This window comes from Sus scrofa, chromosome 16, assembly GCF_054392235.1.
Source record: "Sus scrofa isolate SSC_HxYL_T2T_F1_AM1 chromosome 16, Sscrofa_HxYL_maternal_Yorkshire_Landrace_v2.0, whole genome shotgun sequence".
Classification (NCBI taxonomy): Eukaryota; Metazoa; Chordata; class Mammalia; order Artiodactyla; family Suidae; genus Sus; species Sus scrofa.
In genome coordinates this window covers 17,766,849-17,785,733 of record NC_139398.1, presented here as the reverse complement: position 1 = coordinate 17,785,733, position 18,885 = coordinate 17,766,849, and the positions used below count along the sequence as shown (strand labels likewise).

Here is an 18,885-nt window from a genome sequence, read left to right as displayed (position 1 = left end):
ATCAACGCCCAACTCACCCTGATCCAACCCCCACCACCCACACCTCACGCAGATCTAAACAACCACCACCTCAGGACTATCCAATCACCACCCACTTCCCACGCCAATCCAATCCACACGCAGCTCAGGCCGACTGGGCGGGGCAGGATTAGTCTGCAGCTTCCCTCGCCAAGGCGGGGACTCCCCGGGCAGGGGGCGTGGCTAAAGGTCGAGAGGTGGGACTTCCTGTCTGACCGGGTCTACCGCAATCCAGTCCGGAAGTCACTCAGTCTGGCTTTTCCCCGGCGCCGAGGTTTGTCTTACCCTGTGCGGGTGTCAGGGCGCAGGTCGCTAGCTTTCTGCCGCGGTCGCCTGTTATTTTCCGGCCAGCGATGGCGACCTACACCTGCAACACCTGCCGGGTGGTGCTGGTCGACGCGGAGGCGCAGCGGGCGCACTACAAGACGGACTGGCACCGCTACAACCTGAGGCGCAAAGTGGCCGGCATGGCCCCGGTCAGCGCCGAGGGCTTCCAGGAGCGGGTGCGGGCGCAGCGGGCCCTGGCGGAGCCCGAGAGCAAGGGCGCGGCCACCTACTGCACGGTGTGCAGTAAGAAGTTTGCCTCCTTCAAGGCCTACGAAAACCACCTCAAGTCCCGGCGGCACGTGGAGCTGGAGAAGCGGGCGGTGAGCCGAAAGGTGGCGATCCTGAATGAGAAGAACTTGGAGAAAGGGCTGGGCGTGGACGGTGTGGACAAGGATGCGGTGAACGCGGCCATCCAGCAGGTCATCAAGGCGCAGCCGTCCACGTCGCCCAAGAAGGCGGCCCCGGCGCTCGAGGCGGAGTTCCGGAGCCCGGTGTCGGTGGCTGCGGGAGGGCGTGGGGCTCACCAGCGGGACCCGGCCGAGAAGCCTCCGCGGCTGCAGTGGTTTGAACAGCAGGCGAGGAAGTTGGCGAAGCAGCAGGGGGAGGAGGAGAGTGAGGAGGAGCTGGATGACGGCGACGGTGAGGGCCTGTGTTGGGGGGCGGGTCGGGTGAGGTTATTGACCGTCCCTAAGCGTCCAGATTGATGTTTGCGTTGGGGGAGGGGGAGGGGGAGGTGTCAGTTTTGAAGTGAGGGTGAAGGGTGAGGGTGGTTTCCATGCTCTTCTTGCTGAAGTGAGTGGTGTGGCCAGCCTCCTGGCGGGGCGTTTTGTGTATTTAGTTCGCTGTTGTAGATTCGAGTACTGAAACCTCTGCTGGGCGGCGGGAGGGATCGTTGCAGTTTGTAGGAGTGGTGGCCTTCTCTGTTTAGACTGAGGAGGATGCGCCTGAGGCCGTGCTCCTGCCACACGGTCTGCTGTAGAGTGTGTATTTCTAATGGATTTCTAGCTATGCTGGCTTTGCGCTTGACTTGGTTGATGAAACGATGCAGCGAGCGGTTGAGAATCAGCGAGCCAACCTGAAATGTGAGGCTGGAGCCCGCAGCCTCGCCTCCCTTGGCTTTCTGAGCTGTTTTTTCTTTTCCTTCCCTTGGCATCCCACATGCCATTAACTCTAATTGCATGGGTCCATATGTGCGTCGAGACAGAGCAGAAGCCTCTTTCAGGGAGTTTACTGTGCCCTGGAAAAGAAAGGCCAGACACAGACATTCCTTGGCCATGCAGGAGTGGTCTGTGGTAGACGAAAGGCTAAGTCTGAGGGGTTCATCTGACTTTGTTTTTCCAATGCCCGGCTTGAAGACTGGGAGGATATTGACTCTGATGAGGAAGTGGAGTGTGAGGATGGTGAAGCCCTGGACGAGGAGGAGGAGCAGGATGCAGAGGAGGAAGAGGCTGGAGGAAGCCCCCCGCTTGGTGCCATCCCCATAACGGACTGCTTATTTTGTCCCCATCATTCAAGCTCCCTGGTGAAGAATGTGGCTCATATGACTAAAGTCCACAGCTTCTTTCTTCCTGATGTAGAGTATCTGTCAGACCTTAAGGGACTGATTAAATATTTGGGTAAGTATAATAGCATTTTCCTCTGTTAATGAGGAGCTACCACATTATTGGTGGTGGTGGTGGGGGGGGGGGCAGGTCTTAAGGGAGCATGACTTTTGTGTATCTGCTTAGTCTTTTTTTTTTTTTTTTGTCTTTTTTTTTTTTTTGCTATTTCTTGGGCCACTCCCGCGGCATATGGAGGTTCCCAGGCTAGGGGTCTAATCGGAGCTGGAGCCACCGGCCTACACCAGAGCCATAGCAACGCGGGATCCGAGCCGCGTCTGCAACCTACACCACAGCTCACGGCAACGCCGGATCGTTAACCCACTGAGCAAGGGCAGGGACCGAACCCGCAACCTCATGGTTCCTAGTCGGATTCGTTAACCACTGCGCCACCACGGGAACTCCTGCTTAGTCTTGGATTGGATGACCTGCTGATTTTGGGAGAGTCCAAAACCTGATGCACTGTTTTTTGAATTGTGGAGATGGATGGTGAGATTAATCTGGCTGCAAAAAGCTGCTTTCGCATATATACATATGTGTTTTTTTCTTTTCTCCACTGACGTTTGCAGGAGAGAAAGTTGGTGTTGGGAAGATTTGCTTGTGGTGCAATGAGAAAGGGAAGTCCTTCTACTCCACGGAAGCCGTGCAGGCTCACATGCATGACAGGAGCCACTGTAAGCTCTTCACAGATGGGGATGCTCTTTTGGAATTTGCAGACTTCTATGATTTTAGGTAAGTCTGTGGTTTGTAATGTGGGGGGAGTGAGGTGCTCGTAGGATCTTTGAAGTGGTAGAGGTGTGCCCCTGCCTGGCATGCTGTCCAACCTAGCATGGCTAATACCTCTCAGAACATTTCTGTGGGAGGTGAGGTGGTCGTTCCCTGTAATTTTGTAGATTTTGTGGGGAACTGAGTATCTCTTGAGTTAAACGCACACATCTATCCGATAAAGAGAAGATCTCAGGCCAAAGTGAATCTTACCTGATGTGCAGACTTGCTGTTTTGGTTGCTGTTGTGGTCTCCATGGTGAGAAGTTCCATTTTGCCAGTTACCTGAGGAGCGGAGGCGGGGAAATTAGGTTTCCATCTTGGTTTCCGTGAGAGCCCTTGACTCACCAGCTGTCTGCTCAGGGAAAGGAGGTGGTGGCTGCCCTAGGCCCACCCCAGGCACTTGTTGGAGAAGTTCTCCCCCCTTTAGCTCACATCTTAATTGATTCCTACATCAGGGTAGGCATTCATGCTAGGAATTGTGGAACAACTTGTTGCTAGTGTTGGATGCCTATGACCTAGCACAGGGGTGCCCTGCAAGCAGTTGTGTGTAATGACCTTGCCAGGTGTGCAGAGTCCATCTGATAAAACAGGAGTTTAGACAAGTCTTAGGCATTTAAGTTGTGCTTGTGCATTTTTCTCCTGATTTCTCATTTCTCACTTGTCCCGAGGGAGAGTTTGTTATTGCAGTTGCTTTGGTGGTTGTGTAGTGGCATCCATTGTGCTTTAAATTTACATTTCCCTGAGGGGGACTAATGTAGTTGAGAACATTTTTACATATTAATTGACCATGTAGCTTATCTCCTGTGTTGTTTCTGGTTATGTTTTTGGTCTGTTTTTCTATAGAGTTATCTGCATTACTGTTCACTTTTTAACATGTACTTCTTTAATTATTTTTTGTGTATTTGTTGATATTTCCAGAAACATGGAGACTATTCTTTTCTGTGTGTGTGTCTTTTTGCCATTTCTTGGGCCGCTCCCCAGGCATATGGAGGTTACCAGGCCAGGTGTCCAGTAGGAGCTGTAGCCACCGTCCTACGCCAGAGCCACAGCCATGCAGGGATCTGAGCTACATCTGCAACCTACACCACAGCTCAGGGCAATGCCGGATCCCTAACCCACTGAGCAAGGCCAGGGATCGAACCTGCAACCTTATCCTTCCTAGTCGGATTCGTTAACCACTGAGCTATGAAGGGAACTCCAAAGACTCTTCTAAACCTTAGTGTGCAATATGATAAATACTAGGTAGGAGTGATCATTGGCTATTTACATTAATTAAAAATTAATATCAAAATTTTAAAATTGAATTCTTCACCGCTTACATTTCAAAGCTCAGTGTTTAAAAGCACACTAAAAGTAAAGTACTAAAAGTGCAACCGTACTGGACACAGAAAATCTCTTTATAGAGTTACTGGACAGCACTCTTTTAGAACTTGTTTTTGTAGAGGTTAAATTATCAAGAGCCACATCTCCACCTCTACATTCTCCTTATTTTCCTTTCAGGTTTGCAATGTGCCTTGGGAGAAACAAATACTTAGGGGAAAGAATTCAGGTATAGGACCTCTGCTTACTCTTTTAAAATCAATGTTATGTTTACAGCAAAATTAGGTAGAAGGTACAGAGATTTCCCATAAACTCCCTACCCCATAGTGCATAGGCACTCTTATTATTAGCAGCCCCCACAAGTAGTACATGTGTTACAATCGATGTACCTACAGTGACCCACCAGTTATCACTCAAAGTCCGTAGTTTAGAGTTCACTGTTGATGTTGTCCATTCAATGATTTTGGGCGAATGTACATATAATATTGTTTTCTGGGAGTTCTTGTCATGGCTCAGTCGAAACGAATCTGTCTAGCATTCATGAGGACTCAGATTCGATCCCCAGCCTTGCTCAGAGGGTTAAGGATCCCGTCTTGCTGTGAGCTGTGGTGAAGGTCACAGACGTGCCTCGGATCCCGAGGTACTATGGCTGTGGTGTAGGCCAGCAGCTACAGCTCTGATTCGACCCTTAGCCTGGGAACCTCCATATGCTGTGGATGTGGCCCTAAAAAAGAAAAAAAAATTTAAAAAAAGTTGTTTTCCATCATTAGAATACCATACTGAGCAGATCCACAGACCTGAAAATCCTCTGTTTTCCGCCTGTTTATCACTCCTCCATCCCTACCCCTGGCAGTTTATCATTCATGTCTCTGTAGTTTTCTCAGAACATCGTATAGTTAGAATCATACATTATATGCAGCCTTTTCAGACTGATTTCTTTCTCTTACTAATATGCTTATAAGGCTCATCCATGTCTTCCCTTGATTGATAGCTCATTTCTTTTCGGTAAATTCCAAAAATATTCTATTGTCTAGATGTACCATAGTTTATATATTTACCTGCTGAGGTACATCTTGGTTGCTTCCATGTTTTAGCAGTTGTAAGCCTCCAAACAGGTTTTTGTATGGACATAAGGCTCAGCTCCTTTGGGTAAATACCAGGCAGCACAATTGCTGGAGCCTATGGTTATGAGTATCTTCATTTTGCCAGAAACTTCCAAAGTGTCTTCCAGAGTGGCTGTACCGGTGGCATCCCACTGTCTCTAAATGAGGGTTCCTTTTGCTCCACATCCATCCAAATTCAGCTCAAACATTGTCTGTTTCATGGCCTGTGCTTTTGGTGTGGCACCTAATAACAAGTCTTTTGGTGTGGCACCTAATAACAAGTCATCACCAAGCTGTCAGTCATCTAGAATTTGTCCTATGATGTCCTCTATGAGTTTTTATAGTTACACTGTACATATAAGTATGTGATCCATTTTGAGTTCATGGTAACTTGTGTATTTTACAACAGAGAAAGTGCTAACAAGTTGTTTTTTCTCCAAAATTCTTCAGCTGGCGATCCCTGCATCTATTTATTCCCTTCCCACCAGCACCCCTTTAGGTAGTGAGTGGGTTTTTCACATTAGCAAATACAATTTATGTCTTCCTCCCAATCCCACTGCACCTGCAGCATACAGAAGTTCCGGGGCCAGGGACTGAACCCTCGCCACAACAGTGACAACACCAGATCCTTAGCTGGCGAAGTCACCAGGAACTCTGATTTATGTCTTTTAGTTAAATGTGAGGTCTTGGTCTAGGTATTGATGCCGTGTCATGGTTTCAGGAGTAGCTACCCGGATCACAAGGAAGGGGAGGACCCTGATGAGACTGAGGCACTGCCCTCAGAAAAGCCCTTGGGATATGATGATGACACCATGGAGCTGATCCTCCCTTCTGGTAAGTGCGTTTCCCCAAAAAATGTAGCTTCTTGCCACCGAGCTGATTGGAGAGGCCTGTTCCCATGGCTTTCCTTCCACACTGAGGGGAGAGAACCGTCAACTCAAAGTGTGTGTTCCTGTTCCCCTGGTTGAGGTCAACTCTGAAGGTTACCTGGAGCTTTCTTTGTCTTGGCTGTTTTGTTAAATTGGATCAGTGTTCTTCCTCACTTCTGGTGTGGTTCATTATGCTTTGGTCAGTCATTGCTTTTCTTTTCAATACATAGACCTATTATTTTCTCTTCATTATCTGGTTTTTTTGGTGCCCATTTAGGTTTTTCTTGTTAGACTTGACTTTGCTCTTATTTCTTGAACCAATTCCTGTTTCCTTGCGTTGTTTGGACTTGCACATGGTAGTCTGGCCTGGATAGATCTGATTGACAACCTCCAAGTTTGTTGGAGTTTGGATTGCCTCCTTCCTTTGGGGATCAGGATTCAAAGTAGTGGGAATTTATCCCAGATATGACAGCAAGAAGGAAAACCATGACTATGAGAAGCGAATAATGTTGATTATAGTGTTATGTTAGCTGATAGGAGGGAGAGCAGCTAAGGAAAGGGAGCCTCTGAAAAGGATAGGGAATGATAATACAATCCTAATAATACCTCATATTTACGGCATTTAACATGTTGAGGCAGTTTTTTTAATCTTTACAGCAAGGCTGTGAGTAAGATTCTATTATCTTTGTTTGACATATGAACCAACTGACTCTTACACAGGTTGAATAATTTTCCCAGGACCATGGACCTCGTCAGCGAAGCCCTTTTCCCACTTCCCTCTGCTACCTAGGAGATTTGCAGTAATGGGGGGGCAGGAGCAGCCTCGCTGCCAGGGGAGACCGCTTCCATGAAGAAGCCACCTTGTGTTGCTGTTCAACATGAAATATCACTGCTTAGGTACAGACAAGCCTGCTTAACCCAGAACAACAACCTTCTAAGGCTAAGGACAGCTTTGGACAATGACAGTTGGAGGACAGTTCAGTGTAGGCAGAGCTTGTCTTGGGGATATAATTCTTCTACAGTGAGAAGGAAGCTATCAGGCAGTATAATACTGGGGCCTGTACAATACACAGTAGCAAAACAGGCCTAAATCTATCAAGAGGACCTAATCTCATTTTCCTCTGGTGAAAATAACAAAGCAGAACCTCAGAAATAAGTTAAATAATTTATTTTTAAGGACTATTTGTTTAATAACTTCTTTTCTAAAAGACTATAAAAGAGCAGGTAGTCCATATAATGTATTTTTGAAGCTTTGATTAACTGGCATGGTTTTACCAGATCCTTCCAAATAAGCAAATGCTGTAGAGAGAATTCAGCTTAATCATCTTTTAAAACTCCAGCACACCGGATGACTTCCATCATTTAGAAAGCAATAGGGCAGGGTTGTTCAACCTTAGCACTGTAGATGTTCTTTGTTATAGTTGGGCTGTCCTGTGCATTGTATGTGTTTAGCCGTATCCTTGGCCTCTAACCACTAGCCAGGAGCCTCCCTATAGCTGTGAAAACCCCAAATTCTCCAATCATTGCCATATATCCTCTAGGGATAAAATCTGCACTGTTTGAGAACCACTGCAGTAGAGAATTTAAGCAAAGGAAAAGTGGATTGGTTTCTCTTCAAAACCCAGTCTGGACTGTAGATTTAAACATCAGGGCCTTTAGCTGTACTTAGTCTTTTTTGTATTAAAAAGTAAAGAAAGTTGAAATTCCTTACTTCCGAGGGCCTTGTAAGTACAGCTGCTGAGATTTGCACTTGACAGTGACTTACCATTATCTCTCTTTTTAAATCATTTTTAAAAATTGAAATACAGTTAATTTACAATGTTAGTCTCAGATGTACAACAGTGTGATTGAGTTATATATCTATTCTTTGTCCGGTTCTTTTCCAATATAAGTTATTATAAGAAATTGAAAATAGTTCCTGGTGCTATACAGTAGGTCCCTGTTTATCTATTTTAGATATGATAGTGTGTGTGTGTGTTAATCCCCAACTCCTAATTTACTCTCCCAACCCCCAACCCCTGTGTCCCCTTTGGTAACCGTGAGTTTGTTTTCTATGTCAGTGAGTCTATTTCTGTTTTGTAAATAAGTTTATTTCCATCATTTTTTTTAGATCTCACATATAGGTGGTATCCTATATTTGTTTTTCTTTGACTTGCTTCACTTAATATGATAATCTCTAGGTCCATCCATGTTGCTGAAAATGGCACTGTTTCATTCCTTTTTATGGCTGAAATATTCCATTGTATATATGTATCACATTTTCTTTATCCATTCATCTGTTTTTTTTTTTTTTGTCTTTTTGCCATTTCTTGGGCTGCTGCCGTGGCATATGAAGATTCCCAGGCTAGGGGTCGAATCGGAGCTGTAGCCACCGGCCTACGCCAGAGCCATAGCAACGCGGGATCCGAGCCGCGTCTGCAACCTACATTACAGCTCACAGCAACGCCAGATCCTCAACCCACTGAGTAAGGCCAGGGATCGAACCTGCAACCTCATGGTTCCTAGTCGGATTTGTTAACCACTGAGCCACAACGGGAACTCCATCCATTCATCTGTTGATGGACGTTTAGGTTGCTTCCATGTCTTGGCTCTTGTAAATGGCACTACTGTGAACATTGGGGTGCCTGTATCTTTTTGAATTAGAATTTTAATTTTTTTCTGGGTATGTGCCCAGGAGTGGGATCCCTGGATCATACGGTAACTCTATTTTTAGTTTTTTGAGGAACTCTCCATACTGTTCTCCATGGTGGGTGTACCAGTTTACATTCTCACCAAGAATATAGGAGGGCTCCCTTTTCTCCACACCATCTCTAGCATTTATTTTTTGTAGACTTTTTGATGATGGCCACTCTGACTGGTGTGAGGTGATGCCCCATTGTAGTTTTGATTTGTATCTTCTCTAATAATTAGCAATATTGAACATTTTTCTAATGTGCCTTTTGGCCTTCTGTATGTCTTCTTTGGAGAAATTTCTCTTTAGGTTTTCTGCCCATTTATGATTGGATTGTTTGGGTTTTTTGGATATTAAGCTCTTACATTTTGGAAATAATCCTTTGTTGGTCAGTCTGATCATTTGCAAATATTTTCTCCCATTCTGTGGGTTGTCTTTCATTTTGTTTGCAGTTGTTTTTTTTTTTTTGTTATGCAAAAGCATTTAAGTTTAATTAGGTCTCATTTGTTTATTTCGTTTTTATTTCCCCTATTCTAGGAGGGAGATCCAAAAAAAAAAATACCACTGCAATTTATGTCAAAGAGTGTTCTGCCTATGCTTTCCCCTAGGATTTTTTAGAGTATCCGGTCTTACATATAGGTCTTTAATCCATTTTGAGTTTATTTTTGTATAGGCTGTTAAGGAATGTTCTAATTTCATCCTTTTACATCTAGCTACCTAGCTTTCCCAGCACCACTTCTTGAAGAGATGGTCATTTTTCAATTGTATATTCTTTCCATCTTTGTCATAGATTAATTGACCATAAGTGCATGGGTTTATTCTTGGGTTTTCTATCCTGTACCATTGATCTATGTGTCTGTTTTTATGCCAGTACCATACTGTCCTGATTACTGTAGCTTTGTCATACAATTTGAAGTCAGAGAGTATGATTCCTCCAGCTCTGACCTTTCTCAAGATTGTTTTGGCTATTTGGGGTCTTTTGTATTCCCATGCAAATTTAAAAATCTTTTTTTCTAGTTCTGTGAAAAATGCCATTGGTAATTTGATAAGAGATTGCATTAAATCTGAGGATTGCCTTAGGTAATATGGTCGTCTTAACAATATGATTCTTCCAATCCAAGAACATAGTATATCTTTCCATCTGTTTGAGTCCTCTTTGTCTTACAATTTTTGGAGTACAGGTTTTTGGCCTCCTTAGCTAGCTTTATTGCTAGGTATTTTATTCTTTTTGATGAAGTGGTAAATGGGATTGTTTCCTTAATTTCTCTTTTGATCAAATATTTTGATATTTGTTTCCTTAACTTCTTTTCCTGAATAGAAATGCAACAGATTTCTGTATATTAATTTTGTTTTCAGCAACTTTAGCAAATTCACTGATGAGCTCTGATAGTTTTTTGGTAGTGTATTTAGGATTTTCTATATATCACCTGCAAACAGAGACAGTTTTCTTTTCCATTTTGGATTCCTTTAATTTATTTATTTTTCTCTGATTGCTGCGATTAGGAACTATGTCTAACTATCCAAAACTATAGAATAAAAGTGGCAAGACTGGGCATCCTTGTCTGCTTTCTGATCATAGAAGAAATACTTTCAGCTTTTCACCCTTGTCTCTTTTCTTGAATCTCACTACTCCATCTTTCATTCTTTAACATGTGGCTTCATCTTTCGTCAGCAGGTAGAGCACTGTTTCCTCTGGCATAGCCAGTTTCCAGCTAGATAAAGGTGACCAGTCTGATTCAGAAAGCGCTTGCTTTCTAGCTCTGCCTTGAAAATCAATCAAACTCAATATTGTTCTTTTGAAAAACAGGTGCCAGAGTGGGTCATCGCTCCTTGATGAGATACTACAAACAGCGGTTTGGCTTATCCAGAGCTGTGGCGGTTGCCAGGAATCAGAAGGCTGTGGGCCGGGTGCTCCAGCAGTACAGAGCCCTGGGCTGGACGGGCAGCACAGGTAGGTCCCGGCTGACAGCACAACCAGCCCAGGAACCTACCCTCCACGCGGGGCCTCTGGGTGGAAGTGGATGTTGTTCGCTTTGTCCTTTTAGATCCTCTAGGGGGAGCTTCCCACTTCTTGGCTCCAGGGGCTCCTGTGACCACTTGCGGCATCATGGAGATAAGCGCAGAGTTCCGTGACTTAAAGCCTTCATGTTCCTGGTGCAGTAACTTGCTAAAAACTGCACATATTGCAGTAACTTTTTCCTAAGATAATGGTCATGAAAGGAATTGTTTGCTCATGACCAAAGGTTGAAATTTTCCTGAATGTTTCACCAGGAATGAAATAGTATTCTCATGGCAATGGCCTGAGCTGTGGGGTCAAATACAACTCACCAGATTTTCTTGTTGGTTCTTATAACATGAGTGTGAGTGATTTAATTAACTGAAGCCTCTGTTTTCTTATAAAATGGAGGTGATAAGAGTAGGACCGAACTTGCAGAGCTGTGCCCATTGCTAGTCATAAAGCATGTGTGACATAGTGCACAGTAAAGCCAGCCATCAGTCCTCTTGTCATTTTCCATAGAACATGTTGTAAGAGTCAATAGAATGAAGCAGACCATCTACTGAAATTGCTGTCTTAGAGGAGAACATCAATCCCCTTGAAGACAGTGGAGAGGGTGACAGGAGAGCTGCCCGCTGATGGCCCGGAAGCTCTGACACTGAAATCCATTGCAAATGCCTCTGTTACATACACATGGTTCCTTCACTGTAGTGCCCTGTGGGCTGTGAGGCACTTGAGGCTCACGGACACTGCCTTCACCTTAGTCCTATCAGTAATTCTTGTCTGACTTGACTGCTGGTCTGCCTTTCTCTGTCCCGCTGATCAATGGGGACTTCAGATTTGGGGCTTACAGACCTTTTCAGATGATGAGAGCTCAGGAGACTCATCCCAGAGGAATGTGCACAGAGAGAAGTTCTGGTGTGTGATTCCGGGGTACACATGAACCCCCACCCCACCCCACCAAGGTCCACTGGATAGAGACCCCAGATGATAACTCTTGTTTAAATATAAGAACCCAGTTGCCCCAAACCAGGTTTGATTCTCTGCAAGGTGGGTTTTCTCTGATCCCAGGTCACAGACCTTGGCTTGCTTTCTTGCCCCCTTTGCCACCCCAGGAGCAGCTCTCGTGCGCCAGCGGGACATGCAGTATGTCCAGAGGATGAAGTCGAAATGGCTGCTGAAGATGGGCGTGAAGAACAATGCCACCAAGCAGATGCACTTCAGGCCCCAAGTGATGTTCTGAGTGGGCCGGGGACTGAGGCGCCGTCTGTGTCCCGCTCAAGCATCGTCCTCGCCTGAGGACCGTGGCAGCGGGATTGGGCAGCAGCCCCTTTTGCTGCTGCGCTTGCTCTGTCCTGACCTGATAATAAAGTCAGAATCATATTGGGTCTCATGTCATCTGTGGGCAGGGTTGAAAGGTCCTGTTTTCACAGAGTAAGTGCTGTGTGTCCTGGGTGCAGGCTCTGCCCTGCTCCTGAGAGTTGCTTTGTTGTCTCAGCTTGTGTCTGATTTAGGGCCGTCAGGATAGTGTGAGCAACTCGGAGCAACGTGACTGCTGCTCCAAACCTGGTTTGAACTTTCAGAAGAAGACCTTACCACTGGGACCTCTGTAAGACAGCTTTGCAGCTTCTGGAGGAGCAGAGTTGAATGTCTTGTCATTGGAAAGTTTTGTGGTTCCTGGGGTGGTGGCAGTCTCTGGGCACTTTCACTAAATCCAGGTGAAGTGAAAGGGTATGTCAGTGGCTTACTATAAAAGAGCTTCCACTCTGATCCAGGGCTTCCTTTAGAGTAGGAAAAAATTAAATGTAAAATGTGTAAATAGTTATAGAATTCAATCTCTGAAGAGTTTAGATAGTTTATAGGAAGTCTAAGATACTAGAAATTCAAAGTCCATTTGAGCTACATTTTAGACATTGGAAAAATGGCTTATTCTTTCAAATCTATAAATTGGGCTATTTATTATACAACAGGTAGTTGTGTGGTTGATTAAATCAGCAAGGGACCCATCACTCTCCGTTCCTACCATAAAGTAAGTACATCAAGTTCTTCCTGGTGGAGCAGGTCCCCACTGAGGAAGGGGATGTTCTGAGAAGTTAGTTCAAGGATGCCAGGAAATCATCCTTGCCCTTAGCCTGTACTCACCAGCTGTTGTTTGCTAGAGCCATGTCTTTTTCTTTAAACTTTGGATGCCGAATTGAATTAATGCTGTTTCCTCAGTACTGGGTTTACTGTCCAACCAGGGTGCTCCCTGGTTTTAATTTCACTCCTTCATCGTGTTTTCAAACATTCTCCCCACACCTGTACCCCACCGTTTTGTGTTTGACACATAATTCATATCCTGGGAAACGATGTAGTGCTTGGCTTGAGGTATATTTGACTTTATATTTAACTGAATGAATGTAACATTGTGCATACAAACCCTTGTCAGTTTCATTTTTCTTTCTGGGTTTTTTTCACTCATCATGTACTTATTCAGCATCTTTTGTGATTCCACATAAATTTTAGGATTATGTATTCTAGTTCTGATAAGTATCATGGATATTTTGATAGAGATTGCATTAAGATTGTAGATTGTTTTGGTCAATAGGACCATTTTAATAATACTTATTCTTTCAATCCAGGAGCATGGGATAGCTTTTAGTTTCTTTGTCTTTTTTTTTTTTTTTTTTCTTGCTTTCTTTTTAGGGCTGCCCCCAAAGCATATGGAAATTCTGGAAGTTCCCAGGCTAGGGGTCAAATTGGAGCTATAGTCACTGGCCCATGCCACAGCCATAGCAACGCCAGATCTGAGCCGTGTCTGCCACCCACACCACGGCTCATGGCAACACTGGATCCTTACTCACTGAGTGAGACCAGGGATCAAACCCGAGTCCTCATGGATGCTAGGCAGATTCGTTTCCGCTGAGACACGAAGGGAATGCCAGCTTTTAGTTTCTTTGAATCATCTTCATTTTCCATCATCAGTGTTTAATAGTTTTTAGAGTATAGGTCTTTCACCTCCTTTATTTTTTTTGTTGTAATTTAAAAACTGGATTTTTTTTTTTTACTCCCTGATGTTTCATTATTAATGTATATAAGTGCAACTTATTTCTATATATTAATCTTGTTGCCACATTATTGAATTCATCTGTTAGTTATAATAGGTTTTGCTGTAGACTACTGTTCTCTATATAGAGTTCCTGTTATCCCAAATAATGACTGTTTTACCTCTACTCTTCCAGTTTTACTAAATTATATTTCTTTTTCTTGTCTGATTGCTATGACTAGGATTTCCAATACTTTGTTGAATAGAAGTGGTGATTATGGGCATCCTTGTCTTGTTCCCTGAATTTAGTGGCAAGCCCTTCAGCTTTTCACCATTGAGTATTATGTTGGCTGTGGATTTGTCCTAATTGGCCTTACTATGTTGATATGCTCCCTCTGTACCTACTTTTTTTTTTTTAATTATAGTTGATTTACAATGCTATGCCAATTTCTGCTGTACAGCAAATTGACTCAATCATACATATATATACACCTTTTATATTATTTTCCATCATGGTCTGTCTCAGGAGATTGGATATAGTTCCCTCTACACCTACCTTGATGAAATTTTTTATCATGAATGGGTGTTGAATTTTGTCAAATGTTTTATTCTGCTTCTATTGAGATGATTATATGATTTTTATCCTTTTTTCTTTTCTTTTTTTTTTTTGGCTTCACCCTGCAGCATGCGGAAGTCCCTAGGCCAGGGATCAAACTCGTGCCACAGCAGTGACAATGCCAGATTCTTAACCCATTGAGCCACCAAGGAACTTTATACCCTTTTTTTAATGCACTGTGTCACATTGATTGTTTTCATATGTGAACACACCTGTGACCTTGGAATATATCTAACATGATCATGGTATTTGTATATTTTTGGATGCAGTTTGCTAATATTTTGTTGAGGATTTTTACATCTATATTGATTAAAGATACTGGCCTGTAATTTGGGGGGTGGTTTATAGTGTCTTGTCTGGTTTTGGTTCAGGATAATTGTGGCCTCACCGAGTAAATTTGGTAATGTTCCTTCCTCTTTACTTTTTTGGGGTGGTTTTAGAAGGACAGATATTAGTTTTTCTTCATGTGCTTGGTAGAATTCTCCTGGAGGTCATCCTGCTGGGGATTTTTGTTTGCTTCAAGTGTTTTTTGTGTTTGGTTTTTTTTTTTTTTTTGGTCCTTTTGCCTTTTCTAGGGCTGCTTCCATGGCATATGGAGGTTCCCAGGCTAGGGGTCTAATCGGAGCTGTAGCTGCCAGCCTATGCCAGAGCCACAGCAACGCAGGATCCAAGCTGTGTCTGCGACCTACAACACAGCTCACGGCAACACCGGATCGTTAACCCACTGAGCAAGGGCAGGGACCAAATCTGCAACCTCATGGTTCCTAGTCGGATTCGTTAACCACTGCGCCACGACGGGAACTCCTGTTTTTTTTTTTTTTTTAATTTAATTTCCACGTCTAGTGATTGGTATATTCAAATTGTCTTTTTCTTCTTGACTCAGTCTTGGTAGGCTCTATGTTTCTAGAAGTTTGTATATTTCTTTTAAAGTGTCCACTTTGTTGGCACTTAAAAAAAGAATAATACTGGAGGTATAACCCTCCCCTGAAACCTGCTTCAGACTATACCATAAAGCTAGAGTAATCAAAACAGTGTGGTATCAGAATAAAAACAGTCACATAGATCAATGGAACAGAATAGAGAGCCCAGAAATAAACCCACACACCTATGGTCAATTAACCTAAGACAAAGAAGGTGAGAATATACAATGGAGAATATACAGTCTCTTCAAGACATGGTGCTGGGAAAACTGGACAACCATGTGTAAAACATTGAGTTTAAAGTATTCCCTCATACCACATAGGAAAATAAACTCAAAATGGTTTAAGGACCTAAATGTGAAACCTGAAACCATAAAACTTCTAGAAGAGACCACAATACAGTTTTTGACACATATTGTAGCAATATTTTCTTTGATCAGTTTCCCAAAATAACAGAAAAATAAGCAACTAGGACCCAACTAAACTTAAAAGATTTTTCACAGCAACGGAAACCATTGACAAAAATTAAAAGACAACCTGCTGAATAGAAGAAAATATTTGCAAATGATGCAACTGATAAGGGGATAATATCACAAATATACAATGTATGAGACAATACAACTCAATATCAGAATAACAATGCAATTGAAAAATGGGCAGAAGACCTGAATAGATGTCTTTCCAAAGGGGACAAAAAATAGCTAATAGGAACTTGAAAAGTTGCTCAATGTCACTAATAGAGAAATACAAATCAAAATGACAATGAGGGAGTTCCCGTTATGGCGCAGTGGTTAACGAATCCGATTAGGAACCATGAGGTTGCGGGTTCGATCCCTGGCCTTGCTCAGTGGGTTAATGATCCGGCGTTCCCGTGAGCTGTGGTGTAGGTTGCAGACGTGGCATCATTAAAAAGTCTACAAATAACAAATGCTGAAGAAGCTGTAGAGAGAAGGGAACCCCTGTACACCGTTGGTAGGGATGTAAATTTGTACAGTCACTATGGAAAACAGTATGGAAGTTCCTTAAACTAAAAATAGAGTTACCATATGATCCAAGGATTCCACTCCTGGGCATATAGCCAGAAAAGATTTAAAAACTAATTTGAAAAGAAATATGGCAGGGAGTTCCCCTTGTGGCTCAGCAGGTTAAGAACCCAACTAGTATCCGTGAGGGTGTGGATTTGATCCCTGGCCTCAGCTCAGTGGGTTAAGGATCCTGTGTTGCCGAAAGCCTCAGCATAGGTTGCAGATGTGGCTTGGATCTGGCATGGCTGTGGCTGTGGTGTCGCCCATCAGCTGCAGCTCCGGTTCGACCCCTAGCCTGGGAACTTCCATTTGCTGCAAGTATGGCCCTAAAAAGACTTTTAAAAAGATACATGCACCCCTATGTTCATAGCAGCTCTGCTTAAAATAGCCAAGACATGAAGGCAACCTAAATGTTGGACCACAGATGAATGGATAAAGAAGAGGTGTATGTGTGTGGAGAGAGAGGGGAATACTGCTCCATGATGAAGGTGATAAAAGTATTTTGTTATGTTAAGCGACTTTTGAACAGCTTAGCCTAGATGAGAGGGTGGTGTAGCCCAACCTCCTTGGAGACAGAAGCAAGGGGGGTGTGGCAGGAGATCAAAGGTAGAGGTTGGGCCTCCTGGAATAGTAACACAATCCTCTTAGTCCATTTGGGCTGCTGTAACAAAATACCACATACTGGGTGGCTTATAATCAATAAAACTATTTCTTACAGTTCTGGAGGCTGCAAGTACAAGATCAGGGGGCCGTCATGGTCTGGTGAGGGCCTTCTTCCTAGTTGTAGACGTCTTATTCTGTCCTTTCCCGGGTTTGAGGTCTGTGCCTAATCACCTCTCAAAGGTACTCCTAATACCATTACTTTAGGAATTAGGTTGTCAATATATGCTGGAGGCCAGCTCCAGCGGCCGGGGAGGCCGGGGAGTGTATACTTTTTCCCAGTAGGAGAGGGACTCGGCGTCAGGCGAATGTACAATTACAGAGACAGCCTCTTTGTCCCTTCTTTCAGGGCACTGGACTGCTCAAATTTTATTGGCATAAGTGGTTGATTATATAGACAGCTTTTTGCTACAGATTACAGTGTTAAAAGTACATTGGTTAACTATTACATGGTATAGCAGCTATACATTGTGTTTTAAGATCTTTGTTTTAACTAAACTTAGTGGGTACAATTTAGGGGCAATTAGGTACAGTACATCATGTTTTAAGAACTCTATCTTAACTAAACTTAGTACAATTTAAGGGCAATTAGGTACAATACATCATGTGCAAAGGAGGAGACAGTACAAACCATCCCATGGCCAGCCAGTCTTTACAATTTGAAGAGTTCACAGACACAAGAATTTGTCATTCACAAACCTTGTTTGCAGACTGGTGCTTATCTTCAAAGCATTATGGTAGGGAGACAGTGTAAGTAAATATAAACCAACTTAATTAGCTATCACTTAAAAGCTTCTAAAATCAAAAACTCACAGCTAGGTTTCTTGGACAATATATGTCTAACTTCTATGAACTTCATTAAAATCCTAACTCTAAAGTTTACTATATAACTAGTTAATAAATAAACACTATGTTTTAACTAAGTTGGATTTAAATAGGGGAAAGACCTTCAGGATGAAATTCTTATATTATTGTTGTAACTTTGTTAAATCACAAATCACCACAGGAAAATAAGAATGGGAAATAAGAATAATAAGTAAATAATCAGGAAAGACTGAGGAAAACTGAATAGCAAGTGAATAACAGAAAACACTAAGTTATCCATGGAACAATCCCCACTCAGCAACACAAAATGGAAATTATTTCCTGGGAAATTTAGTTTTCCACCTATGTCAGCAGGCGAGCCTTATTGTCTTCTGGGGCCTGTCCTTGGAATTGCACCGTGCAGGCAGGCATCCTCTTGTTTAGGAACCTGCCCTCGGAATTGTACCGTTCAGACAAGCCCCTTTTCCTGATTAGGAGCTTGTCCTCGGAATTGCACCGTTCAGGCAAGCTCCCTTCCTCCGCTTCTTGTATCTTCTCGGCTCCCCGCAAATATATAAAGCTTTTTTCACAGGGGAGGACATAAACATTCAGATTAGAGCAGAAACGTGAATTTTATTCTAATTCAGGGGAAGCCACTGGGCAGTTTTTAGCAAGAACCACACGTGACTTAACCTACATTTAAAAAAATGTTTAATATCTTTTTTGACGCTGTGGGCCCCTTGGATTCTAAACATACAATGTTCAGTTCTGAAAAAAGGACAAACTAGTTCAGCTAGTCTGTGCAGAGGAGTGTAAGAATCCCCTAAGTCAGGTTTCCTCTAGAACTGGGCTGGTGTACATGAAATGACATAGTTAACTAAGCACAGGAGGTGAGGCTAGTTTGAAATGAGGTGTGCTGTTAACTGTGAAATACACATCGGGATCCTAAGATTTAGTACCAACAAATGTAAAACGTTTCTCATTAAATTATCTGGCTTGATTACAAACTGAAATATTTTGGACATTGGATTAAATAAAATACGATTATCTTACTTCTCTCTGCTTTTAAAAAAAACCTATCTACTGTTAGATTTAAGATGACCTACGTGTCTGGGCCTCTATTTCTATTGGGCAGCGGCTGGGCTGGGCCCTGCGCAAACTTTTCA

At 43.2% G+C, this 18,885-nt stretch overlaps 1 protein-coding gene across 1 annotated transcript in view; it reads left to right on the top strand.

Moving 5' to 3' along the window:
• Positions 1 to 267: 267 nt before the first annotated feature.
• Positions 268 to 18,885, top strand: part of LOC146395457 (cytoplasmic 60S subunit biogenesis factor ZNF622-like) — a 36,343-nt gene continuing 17,725 nt past the window's right edge. The window contains exons 1-6 of the mRNA XM_085001737.1: positions 268 to 984; positions 1,701 to 1,961; positions 2,513 to 2,675; positions 5,855 to 5,967; positions 10,481 to 10,624; positions 11,785 to 12,408. Coding sequence (XP_084857863.1) covers positions 372 to 984; positions 1,701 to 1,961; positions 2,513 to 2,675; positions 5,855 to 5,967; positions 10,481 to 10,624; positions 11,785 to 11,912 — 1,422 coding nt within the window. The 5' untranslated portion in view covers positions 268 to 371 and the 3' untranslated portion in view covers positions 11,913 to 12,408. The remainder of the gene's footprint in view (positions 985 to 1,700; positions 1,962 to 2,512; positions 2,676 to 5,854; positions 5,968 to 10,480; positions 10,625 to 11,784; positions 12,409 to 18,885) is intronic.